Raw genomic sequence first — 17,453 nt, 5'->3', positions numbered from 1 at the left:
TGATTGAGGGCAGCTTGGTTGGGTGTGCTGGGGTGGATGGGATGGGGGAGTCTTTGGCTGTTGTTGCAGGGTGGCTGTGAAAAGGCCAGTTTGCGAGCAGCAGCACAACAGGAGAGACAACATATGGAAACAATGAGAAGACAAGCTCATGAATATAAGTATGTTTACGTATGTAGGTGTGTGTGTGTGTAAGGATGCTTCTACCAGAGCATATGGTCTGAATGAAACCTCATACATAAAAAAAGGAGGATGGGGGAGTTGGACTTGCATCCTTAGAGCAAACCTAAAGAGCTGGTGCTGAGCATTCTGTCCCAACGGAAAAAGAAAGGTCAAAGTTCAGTTATGACTGTCATTCTAGGTGTTTGACCCCTTAGTTATATAGCTCTGGAGATGATGTGGCTCGTTAGGATCTCCACTGAAAAATTGTGCAGGTCTTTTATATAAATTCTAATAAAAAACAACTTATCGCAGTTTTCTATGTGGTTTGTTTTAACAAAGAAACTTCCTAACACTTTTTTTTCTGATGCAACAAACACCCTGTTTGTTTGTAAGGCTGCAAATGAAAAGCATATTTTTCATTTAATACAATTATTATTTGGTTTTTCTTTATAGACCAATTATTACAATTGCTTTACGGCTCTTCTACTTAAAAAGATGTCATTTTTTACCATGGTTATGCTTTAACTATGAGAAACAAAATGAGGAACAATCCAGGCAAGCACATTGAGTGATTTAAAAAAAATGTATTTCTAAATTATGGTGGAAAATATAAATCAATGACAAAGGTTCAGCTTAGTACTTTGTAGCATAACCTTTAGATGACAATGAAAAGGTCAAACGTTTCCTTTAGTCTTCACCAGATTTGCTCTTACTGTAGCTGGTATTTTGACCCATTCCTTCATGTTCCAGTGATATTTTGCTGCTGTCACTGGGCAACACAAACTTTTATCTCCATCTACAAATGAAATTGAGATGTGGAGATTGGCTAAACTACTCAAGGACCTTTTAGAATTTTTTACAAAGCCATTCCTTCATCTTCAGAGTGTCATGTTTGAGACCATTATCGTGTTGGAAGACCCAGCCTTGTTCCATCTTCACTGCTCTCACTGATGGAAGGTTTGGCTTAAAGGCCCCGTCCACACGAAGTCAAAACGAACACGAAACGCTGATATTTTCCAAAACGTTTGCCGTAAAGACGGAGACATAAAATAAATGTGATCGTCCACACGAATGCATGAAAACGCTGCAAAATGTATGCCAGGCCTGTAAGTGGCGCTGTGGTGCCAAAGCAAAAATAAGCGACGAAATGTTGGGCATGCGCACTAATATTTATACATGGTTGCCCTGCGGGTCCATTTTCGTGGTTAAGTCAAATTCAGGTGCTGAACTATGTCGTCGATATTGCTCTGTTCTTCCTGGAGATATTCCAGAAGAAGAAGATTCTGTTGTAAGCCCGACAGCAGGGTGAGTAGCATTAGCAGCAACGGCGCCATTGTTGTTGTGATACTGTGTCGCCCATGCGTGTTTAGAGGCGACGCTATGACGCATGCATGTAAAAGAAAATATGCGGTTAGAGCTTAAAGATGGAAACGCGAAAACGGCGTTTCAGAATCTTCCCACTCTGAAGGCTGAATAAAAAAAAGATCGTTTACAGACCCCCGAAATGCCGGCTTCGTGTGGATGAGAGGCTGGTTTGGTGAAAAATTTGTGCGTTTAGGCCAGGGTTCGTCTTCGTGTGGACGGGGCCTAAATTTCCCCTTACATTGCCCACTTTATTCTTCCCTTAACAGAGATCAGTCACGGTGGCCCCCTGCAGAAATAACAGCCCCAAAGCATGATGTTTCCACCCCTATGCTTCACAGTAGATATAGTGCTCTTAGGATGCAACTTAGCATTCCTCGCCCTGCAAACATGACGAGTTGCGTCCATCCAACGCTTATATAGATCAATCATATGTGCTCTGGCAAACTTCAGCCAAACCTTGAAATGTACTGGAGCAGGGGGACAGGCCTGCCACTGCAAGATTTGAGTCCCTCTCAGCATCGTGTGTCACTGATGGGAGCCTTTGTTTCTTTATAATATTTATATTCCTCCATAATTAAAAAAAATAATCTTTATAAACTCTTTAATGGGATTCCTTAAAATGTTTTTTGCTCATTTTCTGTCATAGCTTGAAGTGTATCCATGTTGAACATTATAGATCTTTCTAAGTAGAACTTGCACAATCAATGGCTGACAAAACACACTTTTACCCCACTGCAAATTAAACACTTAACATCTAAAAAACATTGTTTCACTTGAATTTTAAATCAAAGATAAAAAAAGATGAAAAGTCTGTTTTGTTATATAAGAGCAAATTCTTAACAGTAGTTCAGCATTTTAATTGGTCCTGGTAAGATTGTAGTCACTCCATGTCTGAAGGGTCTCAGAGGTTGCTGGTCAGATACCCTGATAAAAAAAAATATATAAATTGTTCAAAGGGACAGAAAGAGTTTCAGGTTCTGTTATACTTTCAATAACTTCTGCTGATATTTTTCTATTTCCGTCCGTTTTCTCAGAGCAAAGATCATTAAAAGCTTGCAGCAAGTGATGTGTTGATGTCTGCTGGCTCTGCTTATTTAATTATTTTCCAAAAATCAGACCCTGGTTCTTTCATTTAACCGTAAAACTATATTTAAATTTTTTTTTTTTTTTTTTTTTTAAAGGGGTTTCCTATATGCTAGAAATCGAGGACATGGTTCTTTACATTGAAATGGTTGCTAAGCCCTGCTTAGTCTGTAATATCCGTTTCTCCTTTCTTGTTTGAAAGATTGTTTCAAACCAAGACCTTCATCTCTGAGACAAAAACGAACCCTTCAATACCTCCAGGATCCCTCATCTGTTCTCTATTTTAGCTTTAAACCTCAAAGACTAATAAGGCCTCCTTTCTAACTCAGACATACAGGGGGGAATTGTTTGTGGATGTTTACTGGAACCCCCCACCGACATACACACATATGTTCCACCGTTATAGCAGGGGAACAGTGGGGGGAGAAAAAGAGAGGAGACACATGTGAACTGACAGCTCAGCCTGTCAGGTCACATGACCTTACAGCTTACACTTCCCTTACATATGGAAACTGCTGCATGGGTAACTATGATCCATTGTGTTTTTCTTTTAGGGAATGCATTTCTTATTCCTATGCTAGAAACCATTATAAGATGTTTTCATGTGCAAAACTTTATAAACATGCCAATAATGTTATCTTGGTCAGTCTTCATTTACAGTATATTTTAAAACAAGCACAAAAGAACTTTGAAAAATGATATTAAAGTGAAGAATTATGGTCTATATTAAAAATTATTTCATTAGAAACACAAATCTTTATAAAAATCTAAATCAATTTAGACCTCAATATATTTTCTTAAATGGGTCTTAGATTGTGACATTCTTTTAATTAAGGACCAGATCCTAGAGTCAGTGATGGCAGACAGCTGGTCCAACCAGGCCATGTTATGCAGGAGGTTTTTCCGTTAAAAGGAAATCTTCTCTTCCAATCAAGTCTTATACATGCTCAGTTTGAGGGATTGTTGTAGAGTTAATGATTCAAAAAAGTAAATTTTCCTCTGCTGTTCAGAAGGAGGACAGATTGCTGCAAAGTCACTCTCTACATGGAATCACTATTACCATTCAGAGATATTAAACCGAAAACGACCGATTGTATCAGACTTGAAACCTATCAATAAGATCGGACTGCATTAATTTCATATTTCTGCATTTTAAATCAGCCTTAAGATGAAATTTGTTGTATATTAGTGTTCTAAAACAAAAAAACACACACAAAAATTAAGTTAAAAGCTTCCCCATTCCCTCCTACCACTGGTTATAGAGGAAATGTTACATAAACACAGATCTCATTATCATTCACTGTGTTGAAAAAGACTTGCGTTCATACTCTTTCTTCTAGTATAGTGACAGATGTGTGGTTTTCACATACAACTCTAAAAAGTTTTTTTTTTTTTTTTTTACACCATTTAATCTAATGCCTCCAATTAAATCAAGTGCAACTGAATCTAGAAACCACTAATGAAAAACTGTGTAACTAAAAAACAAATTTTGTGGTTTTGATATGAAAAAATAAAAGTGGATTAGGAACATAAACGCCTTTGCAGAGAACTATAAAAAAAAAATATTATTTAATGTTGCTCAACTAACTGAACACCTCACCCTCATCATATAATCAGAGGAGAAATGAGAAAAGCAGGGGGTGAAAAAAAGAGCAGGGAATAAGAAGTGTGAGGATGGAGATTTTGGTGGCAGCCCTCTGGTCCAGACAGCTAATTTCTGTCAGTGCTATCAACTCTGGAGGGAAAAGAATGCAATCTTGTCAGTCATCATATGCCTCAAGGTCTTTTGTCTGTTTGTGTGACATTCACTCAGGAAAACTAACTCTCACATAAATGTATGCACGTTCATTAGCAAAAAATAAGGAAGTGCAAAAAGGGATCGTGTCCGTTGTGACAAAAACTGTCCACCGATGGACCTTTGCAAGCAAGTAATTAAGGAGTAATGAGAAGAGGAAGCAGAGCAGATTCTTTCAGAGCTGCTGTTGAAAAAGCCACAGGGATTTTCTTTATGAGCCATTCACTCAGATTCAGTCTAATATTTTGGACCTGAGCTGGATTTCATCAACTTTCAGAACCAGTTCTGCTCAACCATCTCCCTTGGAACAAAAAAGGGCTTTTTGCATCCATTTTATTTCCGTCCAGCTTTTCATTTTGCTCAGTTAATGACGCGTGAAGGGGGTTGGGTCCTCGCTGAATGGCTCTGTGAACCATAGTCCCTTAGAAAGTGACTGACAAAGACTCCAGAAACTTCTGCACTGAAAGACACTTTTTGTTCTGCCTTGTTAAAAAAAAAGAGAAAAAAGAAGAGAAATCCACCACAGACACAAGGGATAAAAGCATCAATGTTAACCAGTTTTAAAGACTTCACATATAGCAGACACACTGAGACATGGTAAAGATGAATCATGGCATTCAGAGGCATAAATCAATAAGTGATATGTGAGGCGACAATGATGGCATTCACAATGGTGCAGATGTTTTACCATGACGACCAGTATGATGGTGGAAACATGACTTTAGGGTTATGGGATGCTCTTCATGGGGTCAAGGTTGGAAAACAGAGATCACTTAGCTCTTTCTGTTCTCTGACACTTGGAGGAACGGAGGACATGGAACGATTTAGGACTAATCAGGGCCAGAGATGCCAGTTTTAATAAAGCACATTCTGCTTGACGCACACATTTCTTTCTTGCCTTGCAAGAGTTTGAATTTATTTATTTTATTTAGACAATCCAGTAGATGTAAAAAAAATTACAGATACAAATGTTTGCATAATTATAATAGCATTGTATGTGTGGTTTAGTGATTATGTCTGAAAATGCGTGTGAAGAAGAGTATATGTAACCCTTACACATTTTCACATTTCGTAGCATTAGACCTAAAACCCATCAGGATATTTTAATTTTAATTTTGAACCAACACTTTAGATTGATTTCATTGATTGATTTCACTTTTATTTTACGAGTTAAAAATCTAAGAATATTAGACAGGCATAAAAATTCAGATAGGCTTAATCATTACTTCCAAAACCACCTTTTACATCTACAGCTTCCAGTCTTTCACATAAGGCTTTCCAACGGCTTTCCTATTCTCTCCTTTCGAAAAATAACTCTGCATTATTTATTAGATGGAGAGTATCTGTGAGCATTATTTATCAAGTCTTTCTGCAGGTTTCCAGTTTAATTTAGATAGGGACTTTGACTGGGCCATTTTAACACATGAATACCCTTTAATCTAGATCACTGCATTAAAGCTCCAGCTGTATATTTACTGGAAATTGAATCCCTGCTCCTTTACCTATGAACAACTGCCAAGTCCTTCTGAACTTAAGCATCCCTATCCTCATTCTACCACCATCAAGTCCAGAATGAGAAAACCTGCGTTTTTCTCATTAGTTTTTAGCTAGAAGTAGAATTTTGCATGTTGGCCTCTGACCACTACACCACCTTATACATGTTCTCTATATTTTGCTTTTAGCAATCTGCAATTTGAACTTCTTAAGCCTGTATTTTAACTTCTCACTATATTTACAACTCTTTCCCAATGGCCACATTTTTTTCAAAATTATTATTTAAAGATATTCATTAGAGGGATTCTCAAACCTGAGCTGCAGAGCTATGGGGCTCCTCCAGAGTTGCCATGGGACTTTTTGCTCTTTTATGGTATGATGGATGTACAATTCTTGGTAGAATTGTGGATAGATTGAGCAGCACTAAAGATGTTCAAAACCTGGGATATGGGTTTATAACCAATTTTTAAATAACTTCATCCCTGACCCGTCTGGTCCTTCCAACACTGTTTCTCTGTAGGTGGCATCTAAAGGAATTTGGTTGTACTAAATTATATTCAGGTATTAAAAAAAAGAAAATAAGCCAAAAACACTTTTCCTTTTTTAGTTAAACAATGATGCAATTGTGCAGGACTTTCTGATGGTCTGTCACATAAGACCCCCGACTACAGACATTGAAGTTTTTGGCTGCAATGTGAAAAAGTTCAAGGGGTATTAATACTTTTGTGAGACACTACAAGACTGGTAAAAGGGTTGGTGGGGTGTAAACTATTTTTCAAGCCTCGACTTAAATCTTGTTATATAAAGGGAATTTCAGGGGAAACAATGTGTAAACAATCACAGCTTTGACGAGGCAGTGTTTTACTAACTCTTTGACTGAGTGTGGCTGTAAGCAGGATTGGAGATAAACCTGAACTGACCTGTACTAGTAGCTCAGAAACGGTATTTATAAATCAGTAAGACAGATCAACAGATGCTCTATTGTTAGGAGAGAACAAGGAATACAATAAAACATACTATTAAAATCCTCCTGGGTGGTTATTACCAAGAGATGGAGCCTCAAAATTATACGATAGTCTTAAATTACAGTGTTGCATAAAGTGTTTGTGTGTGCTGAGCTAAGCTTTAGCAGCAGGCTCACCTGGTCTCCAGGCTGCGGTCTCATTAGAGATACCTGATCGTAACCTCTCCTGAACAAAGCCCACAGAGCATCTAGTTTCCCCTGGAAGGTCCAGAAAAGCAGGTTAGATGGAAATATAAAAAATAAACGAATCATCAAACTGAACCACACTGACCTTAATGGGTGAGTACCACTTCTTCTGCTGAGGGGAGCGGCGTGGAGGTTTTCGAGGCTTGGGCTCATAAGGTTCAAATTCCTGCTCAGGCATCTTGACAATCGCATTCTTAGGTTTGTCTAGTTTGGCGCCTTCCTCGGTCGACCCTTTCTCTCCCCATCGTACCTTGAATTTATAAGGAAAAGCAACAGATTCTCGATACATACGTTTTGGTGTTTTGGAAACAAAGTAAGCTTGGGGAGGAGGAGGTCTCACCTCCATACGTTTGATGCCACCCACTCCTCTTCCACCGTAGTATGAGGCGTCCACTGTGGGCCACCTCTTCTTAGGCATCCCATCGTCCTCATCGGATTCCTTTGATAAACACATTTAGGTTGATGCTACTCATATTCTTCATTTTGCAACTTATACCAAGTGTGAATTACACAGCAAACCTTACAAAAGTATTCATATCCCTTATTGTCTCTGTACTTTGTCTTATCATATTTATAAACTTCTTAATTGGAATTCTATGCCATCAATAAATACAAAGCAGTGCACTCTTTTTAAGCAGAGGGAAAAAGTATGGCGCTTTTCAAAATTTTTCACAAATCCTCAATCGAAAACTGTAGTTTCCTCCCAACTCTACACTCCTTTACCCAAAAATCTGTAGAACAACCTGCTGTTACAGCAGGTTTTTTGGTAAGCTAGTACCTCCTAGAGACTGAGATGGTAGCAACCTGGAAGAAAACCTTGGAAAAAGGCTTAAGAATGGGAGAAAGGTTCACCAAACTGCAGGAAAACAACCCTAAAAACATCTAGAGAGAATAGGAAGAGTTTATAGTGATCTTAGCTACCATCTCAGTCTCTAGGAGGTACTAGCTTACCAAAAAACCTGCTGTAACAGCAGGTTTTTCTGTTTAAAGCTTCATTCCTTTTTCTATCCCACTAAAGCAAAGCTGATCCACACAGCAGGATGCTCCCACAACTGTTTCACCAATTTTTCTAATCATTTCATATGTGTTTTTTCAGTACAGTTAGCTGCATTTTTGGGCCCTGCTCAGAACGATGTTCAATCACAGATGGCAAGGGCTGAAAAAGCAGTAATGAGGTTGTTTCGAAATTGGTGGGATGGAGTAAAGCAAGGCCTAGTGGACCCGATGGAAAGCGAGCAATAACTTTTTACATACAGACCAAAATGTTACATTTTGGTCGCATCTTATGATGGTATACCTTTTACATTTTGCTTTTAACTATTGATTTACTCTTTCTTTCTTTAATAAAGTCCAGAACTGTGGAGTCTGGAACTAACAGTTTTTCCATCAAATCAATTTCCCCCCCTGAGCTGTGGATCTCTGCAGCTCCTCCAAAGGTTAGTGTGGAACTCATGGCTGCTTCTCCTATTAAAGCTGATCTTTCCTGGTCTGCCACTGCTGCTGGATGGCTGTGTTTTGGTAGGTTTGAAGTTGTCTAACACTTTTTCCACTTAATGGAGTGTTCCTCTGTCTAATAAACCTCTGAGGACTTCCAAAAACCACTGGATTTATTCCGAGATTAACTTCCAACGAAGTGGATTTACTGTGGACCCTATTAACTGCTTAAATAGGCTCCATAAAATAGACTATTTAATTCAATATCTTAAAGATTGGAGTAGTGATGAAACATTTAAAAGGTTAAAAGGGATAAATACTTTTCCAACTATGTATTCTCTGCAAAGCGGTGATAATAACCACATGTTTATAATCAAATGAACAGACAATCTTCTCCGGTTCATGAAGGTGCTGACTTACTGGCTCTGGAGGTGGAGGAGGCGGAGGTTCTTTAATCACCTGACAGCAACAACAAAAACCCACATAAACAAGTTGAAGGCTGCAGACTCGGTTGAAATGCTGTCAGAAATCTTAAAATGGGAATTCAATGCGATGATCATTCTGAAATGCAAACACTTTACCACAGTGCAGCAGAGAGGCCAGAACCACCACATCAGCAGCAGAGCCAAAAGCAGGAACACAACGAGCAGTGAAATCAGCACGATGGTGCCGTCAAACTAGACAGAAACACACAACGAAAACATGATGATTAAATTCAACTAACACACAACTGCTGCCAAACCAAAAAAACAAGGGGGAGGGAATAAAAAGTACTCACAGCCTCCTCTGATGACAAACAACAGAGGAGAAAGAGAAAGGAAGACAAGACAAGATAAAGAGAGAAAATAATTTGGAAGAAAGCTTGTTTGAAAAAGGCAGTATGCCAGAGACAGATATGAACATGTGTTTTGTACTCACGCATTCAGTAGTAGTGATGTGAACAGAGCTGGTGATATAAGAGAGGCCCTCATTCATGCTCACCTGCAGGTAGATCTCCCTAAAAAAAGAAAGCAAAAAAAAAAAAACAGCCCATGAACATCTCTGATCATGTCATTTTAAAACACTCCAACATGTGTGAACACATTAATGACTGTGGTGACTCTTCTTGCGTCCAAACACATTCCTCTGTCTAATGGGCTTGGACTTGCTGCCTTTTTAAGCACACAAATGTGCTGACAAAACTCCATACTAAAGCAAATGGAGGGGTGAAAGAGCTCTCCACCCACAAAAAGAATCTCCAATCCTTGGATTAGACCCAAAACTCTCATGTAGAAACCACTGCAGGACAAACTCTCTTTCTATTCTCCAGAAGGCCATGCTGTATGGAGATATGCAGGGAGGACATGCATAAAACAGACATTTTTGGTCGATGAAATGTACCGGTAGATCTTAAAAGATGCAAAGATAAGGTGGGATGTATGTATAAGGTGTCATGCAAATAAATGTGTTCATACCTTTTAAATTTTATCTAATTTTGTAAAATACTGGGATTTTGTTTTGTAGGTGCATTATGTACAAATCTGCATTGCATGCATTTTTATTCTGCTCTCCCAAATACTTTGTTAAGCAATTTCTCATTGCAGTTCATTCGTTTTTAATATTATTAAAGAGAGCTCTAATGTGGTGAGGATTTCTGCAGCTGTTCCAAAGTTAGCCGAAGGTTGCTTCTCTGATTTTTCTTCTCCTGGCTGTGTGTGTCTGTCTAGGTAGACGGACATGTCTTAGTATATTAGAAGTCCCCTATGAAGTGGGAAATCATTTTAAGACCTATCTTGACTTTAATAGTTAGTTTTTCCCAAGATTCACACACTTCTCCAGCTTTAACACTGACTTGTGATCCTTGGTCTTCGTCGGGCTGCTTGTTCTATGACAAAAATCTAAAGCCTTCACAGATCAACTTAATTTGCACACTTGTTAAATCATATTTTTCAAAATTTTTCGCTCACGTTTCAATTTTTGAGCCCGTTACATAAAGTCTCAATGTAATACTTAAAATATGAGACGTAATATTAGAACATTTTAAAAGGTTCAGGTGATTTGAATCTTTTAAAAGGCCCTGTGTTCATGAAGGTTTTAGTACAAACCACAGAAGAAGACTGTTGGACGTCAGGATAGAGCAGCTACTTGTTCTTATAGGAGGCCGAAACAACGGCAGGCATTGAGCTTTACGTTAAAATCTGGGCGGGACAGACAGCAAAGAGGTCACTGCAGGGTGGTGGGTGGGAGGAAGAGAGGAAGCAGGGAGTGGGGGATGGTAGAAAAAAAAACCTTTTCACATTCTAGATCGTCCCTTAAGATAACCCATCCATACTTCCTTGGTAAGAGACTGCTGAGTGATTTGGGAAGAAGAAAATGGAGGTACAGACAGCACTATCCCCTCCGTTTCATAGCCGGCTTCCTCATCAAAATGGTAGGCTCTCCTTTCAGGCAGGCAGTAGACTTGATGCTATCAGCTCCACTCTGACAGAGAGATCTCAGTCCCTATCAATCATCAATGCACCCACTGTCTACATCTTTGCCCTGTGCAAGTTTGTGTGGGTATATTGTTTAGAAGGAGGTTGGTGAAGGTGGGGGAGGAGGGGGATCTGCATCCTGAAGCTTCCCAGTCAAAACAGATTTATCTAACAGCAACCTAAGTGACTTCATTACATGTGACATTGCTACTACTTGGTTCAAATAAGAGGTGAATGAAGGTTTTCTCTAGGTTATGTGTAAAAACATGGTGAAGGAGACCCCAAGATCCCCAAAAGTTCAGAGGCAGGAGGTTTTCCTTCTTCTGGACTTCAGTGACTCCTCTTTTCCAAGCTTGTTTGCAAAGAGTCAAACTTTTAAATACTCAATAAAAAGATTAAAATTCTATGAATTGTCTTTAAAATAAATATTGAACACATTAACGTTGTTCTCAGTAAATTGTTTTTCTAATATTTCCATTGAGATTAAATTAACACCGGATGCCAGCGACGGCCCAAGTTAATGACACACACAAAGAAATCTAAACATATTGCTCCACAGATGAAGTAACATGATGCAAAATGCTGCTTTCCATACATGCTCACTCTGCAAGGCTCCACTGCTGAAGAAAAGGGATATTGACACTGTTTTAGTTTGCTGTCGAGGATGAACACAAGGCAGTAGAATACCTGAACAATATCTGGAAAACCAAAGTTGAATTTCATGTCTGTAAACAGAATCATCTTCAATGTTCAGGTGTTTGTTTACAAAAATGAAACTCTGATGCTGATATAGTCTGGTCAGATAACGCCATTAAAAACACAATGAGAATAGTGAATGGTGCAACGTTGGAACATCATGATGTATTTAGTACCAGCAGAAATTTATTTTTACCTGTGGTAGTCTAGCACCAACAAAGAGCTTGTATTAAAGCAGATCTGAGGTTGGAAGATTAGGAGAAAAGGGACTACTGGTGGTTAAAAATGAGTTGCATTCACTGCCACTATGAACGTATCAACCATCTAATAAATAAATATGCAGCCAATCACAGGCAGCTTATTTTCTCAGGTTGGTTCCTTTCGCAAATCTACAAAAGTTGACATGAGTGCACAGAAAGAGGTCCGCACTGTAGTAGGAGAGAATCTACTGTTGCATGAAAAGGAGGCCAGGAGCACGAGAATGAACATGTACTCAAGCTTGTTACATATTGGAGGTCTCAGGCTAATCAATCTGCATGCACAAAAAGGTTAAAAATGCAATTGGAGAGTAGTAAATGAGTTTCCATAAAACTGCTTGTATTGGTGTTTATTATGCGTTTGTATGGTTGGCAGAATTCTAAGTTACTACATAAAAGCCAAACAGATAATTGTTTTTCAGATTGATGCATGATTGAAACATGGATGGGTGTGTGTGTGTGTGTGTATGTATGTACCTAGTCTAGTCCTCAGAGTGAGGACAATTTTTCCAATTTCACCTTTAAATTGAGGACCAATTGTTGCAAAGTGAGGCCATTTTGCTGGTCCCCACAGCTATTTTGCTAATGGTTAGGGGGGTTAATTTTAGGATTAGGGCATAGAAAGGTTGAAAAAAAATCAATGGGAGTCAAGACATGGAACTCACTACAATAGCAGAACGAGTATGTGTGTGTGCAGGGTGTGTGTGTATGGGGGGTTTATTCTGTAACTGCACATACAGTAGACTTCTGCCTCAGTGATAACTAAAATAATAATTAGTACACTGCCATGGTCATGTTGGTACCACCCATTGATTTATGGCATGAAATATGTTCTGTCAGGCCACATGACTGGTTTACCACAGGAGTGACAAATTAATTCTAATGTATTACATTTGTTTTCTTAAAAGGCACAATAAAGATTACTGCCCTCTACTGCAGGATTTATAACAACCTTGAACATTATAAAGACATTAAATCTCACACACACACACACACACACACACACAATTAATCTGTTTCTTAGTGGAAGTCTTTAGGACTAGAGGTATTGAGGGCTGCAGTTAGACTAGAAAAATGGGAACCTATTTTATATCAATACCCTGTTTAGAACAATCAGCATTAAAAAACATGCTTAAAAAAGGAAAACGTGCAGTTTGATGTAATCATCAAGAGCCAGTATTTACTTGACTTTTGTAATATTACAGAATTTATTTTCAAGCTGGTGTATTCAAATGTATTGACAAGATACTTTTAGAAAACCCTGTGTTTTTATGTATTTTGAAAACTATTAGAGACCAAAATCGGAAAATCTAAGTGTTCAGTTAGGAATAAAAAAAAATATATATATATACACCGGTATATATTTTTTGAAAACCTTATATCAGAGGAGAGACTTTCTCATCACAAGGGAATGCTACACTTCTGTATTAAATTGTATTTTCTGCTGTATTAAAATCGAGCTTTCAGGGACAAGATTGCAAATCAAGAATGTCATTAAAATTTTTAACAGCCAATACAGTGAGTCAGACTACATACACGCATTTCAAAACAATGTTGAGGGTTAAATTTTCACTGATGTTAGGAAAAATATACAGAAACAAAAAAGGGAAAGAAAATAGGAAAATTTGGAAAAAAAATTTTTATCAAGCTTTTTTTTTGTGGTTTTAAATTAATCTTACAGCAAATAAGACCTGAAAATTCAAGGGATTTTTTTTTTCTTTTCATAGGCAACACCTCATAGAAAAGGGAATTTGAACAAGTTTTTGTTTGTTTCTTTAAATAAGTGTGCGTTTAGACAAAAGTGTGTGTGTGGGGGGAGGGGGTTGGGGTAGTTTTATGTTTTTTATAAAGCAAAATTATTTTTGTGGCCTGCAAGAAACTACATTTTGGCCCATGTAGCAAATAATACAGACACAACTGGATTAGTGTTTTAAATAGAAAAGACCTTTGTTTTCCAACAGTGAGGAAATAATGGGACAAACATTTGAAATAAACTGTTTATGAAAAAATATACACTATTAAAATCTAAAATATATACATTTTTAACTGTGTTAGGGCAATATTTGTCTATCAGTGGCTTGCTTGCCAGATGCCATGTCTCTACATCTTAAACTCAGCAGCCAGATGTTGGCCTTCACTCTGGACCCTTCGGCCAGTCACATCTGACATCCTCTTTAGCAGCACTCAGGCTGCTAAGCTCTGCTGACTCTGCTCAGATGGGCCCTTTGTTTCATGGATAGATGCTTCCTTAAGGCATTACTGCTACATGTAGGGATTCTTTGCTTTGCTCAAAGGGAAGGAGACTCCATGTGGCCAAAATGTATCATAAAAACACCCTTTTCTGCAGCTTTATTTAGACTATAGGCATGAAACACTCAAAAAATTATGAATCCAGCCAAGAAGAATAATTTTCCTTTAACTTTTTTTTTTAACTAAGAGACAACAAAACTCAACCTTTGGTAGAAATCTGAGTGACAGAAACAAGACAGAGGATGACTAGGAGGTGTCTGAGGCTGCAGGCCCAAGTGTATAATTATGCACCAGACTGCGGGCAGCCGTGAAGGGAAGGCTGTGGCTGCTGGGTCTCCAGTTTTTCTGAGCCCCACCAGAAGCGTCGCTCCTTTTTTCCCCCAAAAAGATAATTCTGTGATAAATCACCAGGAGCAAAGCTGGAAACCCTCAGAGGGAACTATCTACTGCCTGCTGTCTCTGCTCACACTTTGTCACTCTGAGATTAAATACATCAAACCTAGAAAGCCTCTCAAGCAGGCTCTCATTAACTCATGTTCCTGGGCTCTACTCCTGCCGTCCCCTTGTGATTGGTGTCTGGCTTCGTTAGCAGTGACAAACATTGATTGATCACAGACACTCAATGACTTTGCTTCTAATTTGTTCAAGGACAAAAGTCTTGTAAGTCCCCACAAAACTTGTGGTGCAGCTGGTACATATCAGGGCCACAAAAAAAGAGATGCATCTTACCTCCCCACTTCTTCTATGACAGGTGCCGGACACAGAAGGAACGTATCTTCTATTCCAGCAGGTCTTTCATCTTCAAAGGGGATAACAAAGGAAAAACACACAATCATTTTGCTTTCTTGTGAAATGCAAAACGACTTTTTAACTTTGCACAAACTCTAACAGGCATCAGGAATCATAATCAACAATGAAAGCTTTTAATACATGCTATGATGTATATCATTTGCAAATTCCTTGCACAGGCTATTAAGCTGGTCATTAATCTGAGGAGACCACAAATCTTTGCCAAAACCTTTGGAAGCTGTTCATCCAGGCCAACGGGTAAATGGACTGGTGTTTTTCAAGTCCAAAAATGTCTGTGCTGTTCACTTTGAGAGCGATAAACACTGTGGCTCTCATTAAAAAAACAGTCAGTGCTTTTACTTACTTTAAAAACAGAGAGAAAAATATCTGGGAAAAATCTTTGGTAAAATCGAAACAATTTATGGAATACACAGATCTGGTGCCTCATGTACAAAGCATGTACATGTCTATGCTGAGAAAACTTGTGTGCAATACTTGCAAAAATGAATTTAGCGTGAAAGTGTGCGGTAATTCATGCAAACGTTTGAGGTGCTGTAAAAACCTACGACAGCAATGCAAACTTTTTACAGTGGAACATTAGCTAACTATAAAGCATCAACACTATCTAATACCAATGACATCACTCCCCTCAGTTTTATTGAATCCAAGGGTATTTAAATTGCCTAAACAGCACATTTAGCCCAAAATAAACATGCACACCTCAAAAATAACAGAAAAGTAATTAGATCAGATGTAAACAGTTAATGCTCCTCCGCTTTGGTCTTTAAATGCACATTAATCTGTGCAAGGAAGAGAATAAAAACCTCTTAAAGCGGCACTTTTGGGCTGTAGACAATCTCATATGTTCATAAACAGCTGGATAAATATGTGGGTAGTTGTGGAAGGATGTCAGCTTTGCTGCTGGAGGACATTTCCAGAGTCCGTCCAGAGATCTTACTGACCTGCTGGCACATCATGATATGTTGCTAATTAGGTGGTTTAGACTGACCAGTGTCAAAAAGGGGGAAACCTGGAGGAACGGGGACACTGATTGTCATTATCCTCCGCTCTTTTCAAAAAGAGCTGATTGACAGGTTGTATTTTTAACAGTCATCCTTGAGCTATCCAATCCTTATTTATATGTTGCTCTGATAAATAACAAAAATCACATAATATATATTAAACTAAACATAAACACATGAAATCCCAAATTGAAGCAACGTGCCATTTTTCAAATGTAATCAGAGGTTTTTTGGCATCACGTTGAATCATTTCATTCATCAATTGTACTTTCCATAGTGTGTGGTAAACAGGCTCCTAACAGAATTATGAGGGGGTTTATTCAATTAAAATTAAATTTGGTATACATGACAATATTGGGGTCAATGCTGCAGATAAAGTGTTTTGACTTGATACAAAACATGTGAAGAAAAATGCAGTGTCAAAGTCTCTCTCTGACTTGACAGCATTGTTCACCATGGCAGGCAAAACATAAACATTTCTGATTTTCTCCCTTCCACAAACATTCAGTATGAAAGCTAAACCCCCTCTTTTGGACATGAGGCCCATGATGACTTAACCAATCCATATTTGACTGCTGAAAAACAAATCCATCTAAAAACAAAGCAAAATGAAAAAAAATAAAAAATAAATTCCCAGCAAACCTGACTGAAGTTAATTGTTGTATAAACTTTGATTATTTTCTTATTATTTTAGGACGTTGTACTGCCCACTTTCTTGCATGACAATTGAAATTCCCCAATTGTGAGAATAGTACAGGTTTATCTAATATTATGTTTCAGTTTATGTTAAGTTAGAAATGAGGGTTTGTTATTTGGTCATCAATTATCTATACATTTCAGGGGGAAAATGTCTTGTTTCATGATGAACATTTTTCATAACAGGGCTCTGGATTAAGATTATCACCCTGCTGCCATCAATGTCAAACAAGCAGATTTGAGAAAGATTTTAAATAAACAATTAGAACTAATCAGAAAACAATGCCATATATTTGATAACTCTGATTATAACTGAAAGGTGTCACTGTAAGTAACAGTTTTTTCTATAAAGATATGGCAGAATATTAATGCATGGATCTTATCTGTAGACATAGAGTGCCTTGCAAACATTGAACTTTTCCACATCTGCTTGCTTTACAACATACAACTTTAATGTATTTTCTAAAGAGTTTATCTGAAAGCTGCGACTAGTCTTTCAGATTAAATCATTGGGTGGGATTTAAGTTAAATTCTTTTTGGAATATCTATTCAGCACCCCTTAGACAACAGTTTGAATGATGACATTTTGCTTCAATAACAGGTGGAAATAGTCTACGTCTGTCTTTACCTGTTATGCTTATTTAGAAGCAGATATTTTGCAGTTTGTCAAGTTTTTGTTTTGCCATTCTTACCACTATGTCTCATTGTGGGGATGTTGTGATCAGCGTGAAGTTTGCCCCCTTTTTTATT

General features: G+C 38.1%; 1 protein-coding gene across 1 annotated transcript in view; it reads right to left on the bottom strand.

Moving 5' to 3' along the window:
* The window catches only part of LOC107086604 (anthrax toxin receptor 1-like), a 36,690-nt gene that overhangs the window by 4,014 nt on the left and 15,223 nt on the right, over positions 1-17,453 (bottom strand). Inside the window, exons 11-17 of the mRNA XM_015377660.1 lie at positions 14,926-14,995; positions 9,459-9,537; positions 9,122-9,217; positions 8,961-8,999; positions 7,447-7,545; positions 7,192-7,356; positions 7,038-7,118 (exon numbers count right to left, since the gene is read on the bottom strand). Coding sequence (XP_015233146.1) covers positions 7,038-7,118; positions 7,192-7,356; positions 7,447-7,545; positions 8,961-8,999; positions 9,122-9,217; positions 9,459-9,537; positions 14,926-14,995 — 629 coding nt within the window. The remainder of the gene's footprint in view (positions 1-7,037; positions 7,119-7,191; positions 7,357-7,446; positions 7,546-8,960; positions 9,000-9,121; positions 9,218-9,458; positions 9,538-14,925; positions 14,996-17,453) is intronic.

The sequence above is a fragment of the Cyprinodon variegatus genome, unplaced genomic scaffold (assembly GCF_000732505.1).
Source record: "Cyprinodon variegatus isolate N-32 unplaced genomic scaffold, C_variegatus-1.0 Scaffold157, whole genome shotgun sequence".
NCBI classification, from domain to species: domain Eukaryota; kingdom Metazoa; phylum Chordata; class Actinopteri; order Cyprinodontiformes; family Cyprinodontidae; genus Cyprinodon; species Cyprinodon variegatus.
Note: the sequence above shows the minus strand (reverse complement) of the source record. Positions and strands in the feature narration are given on the sequence as shown.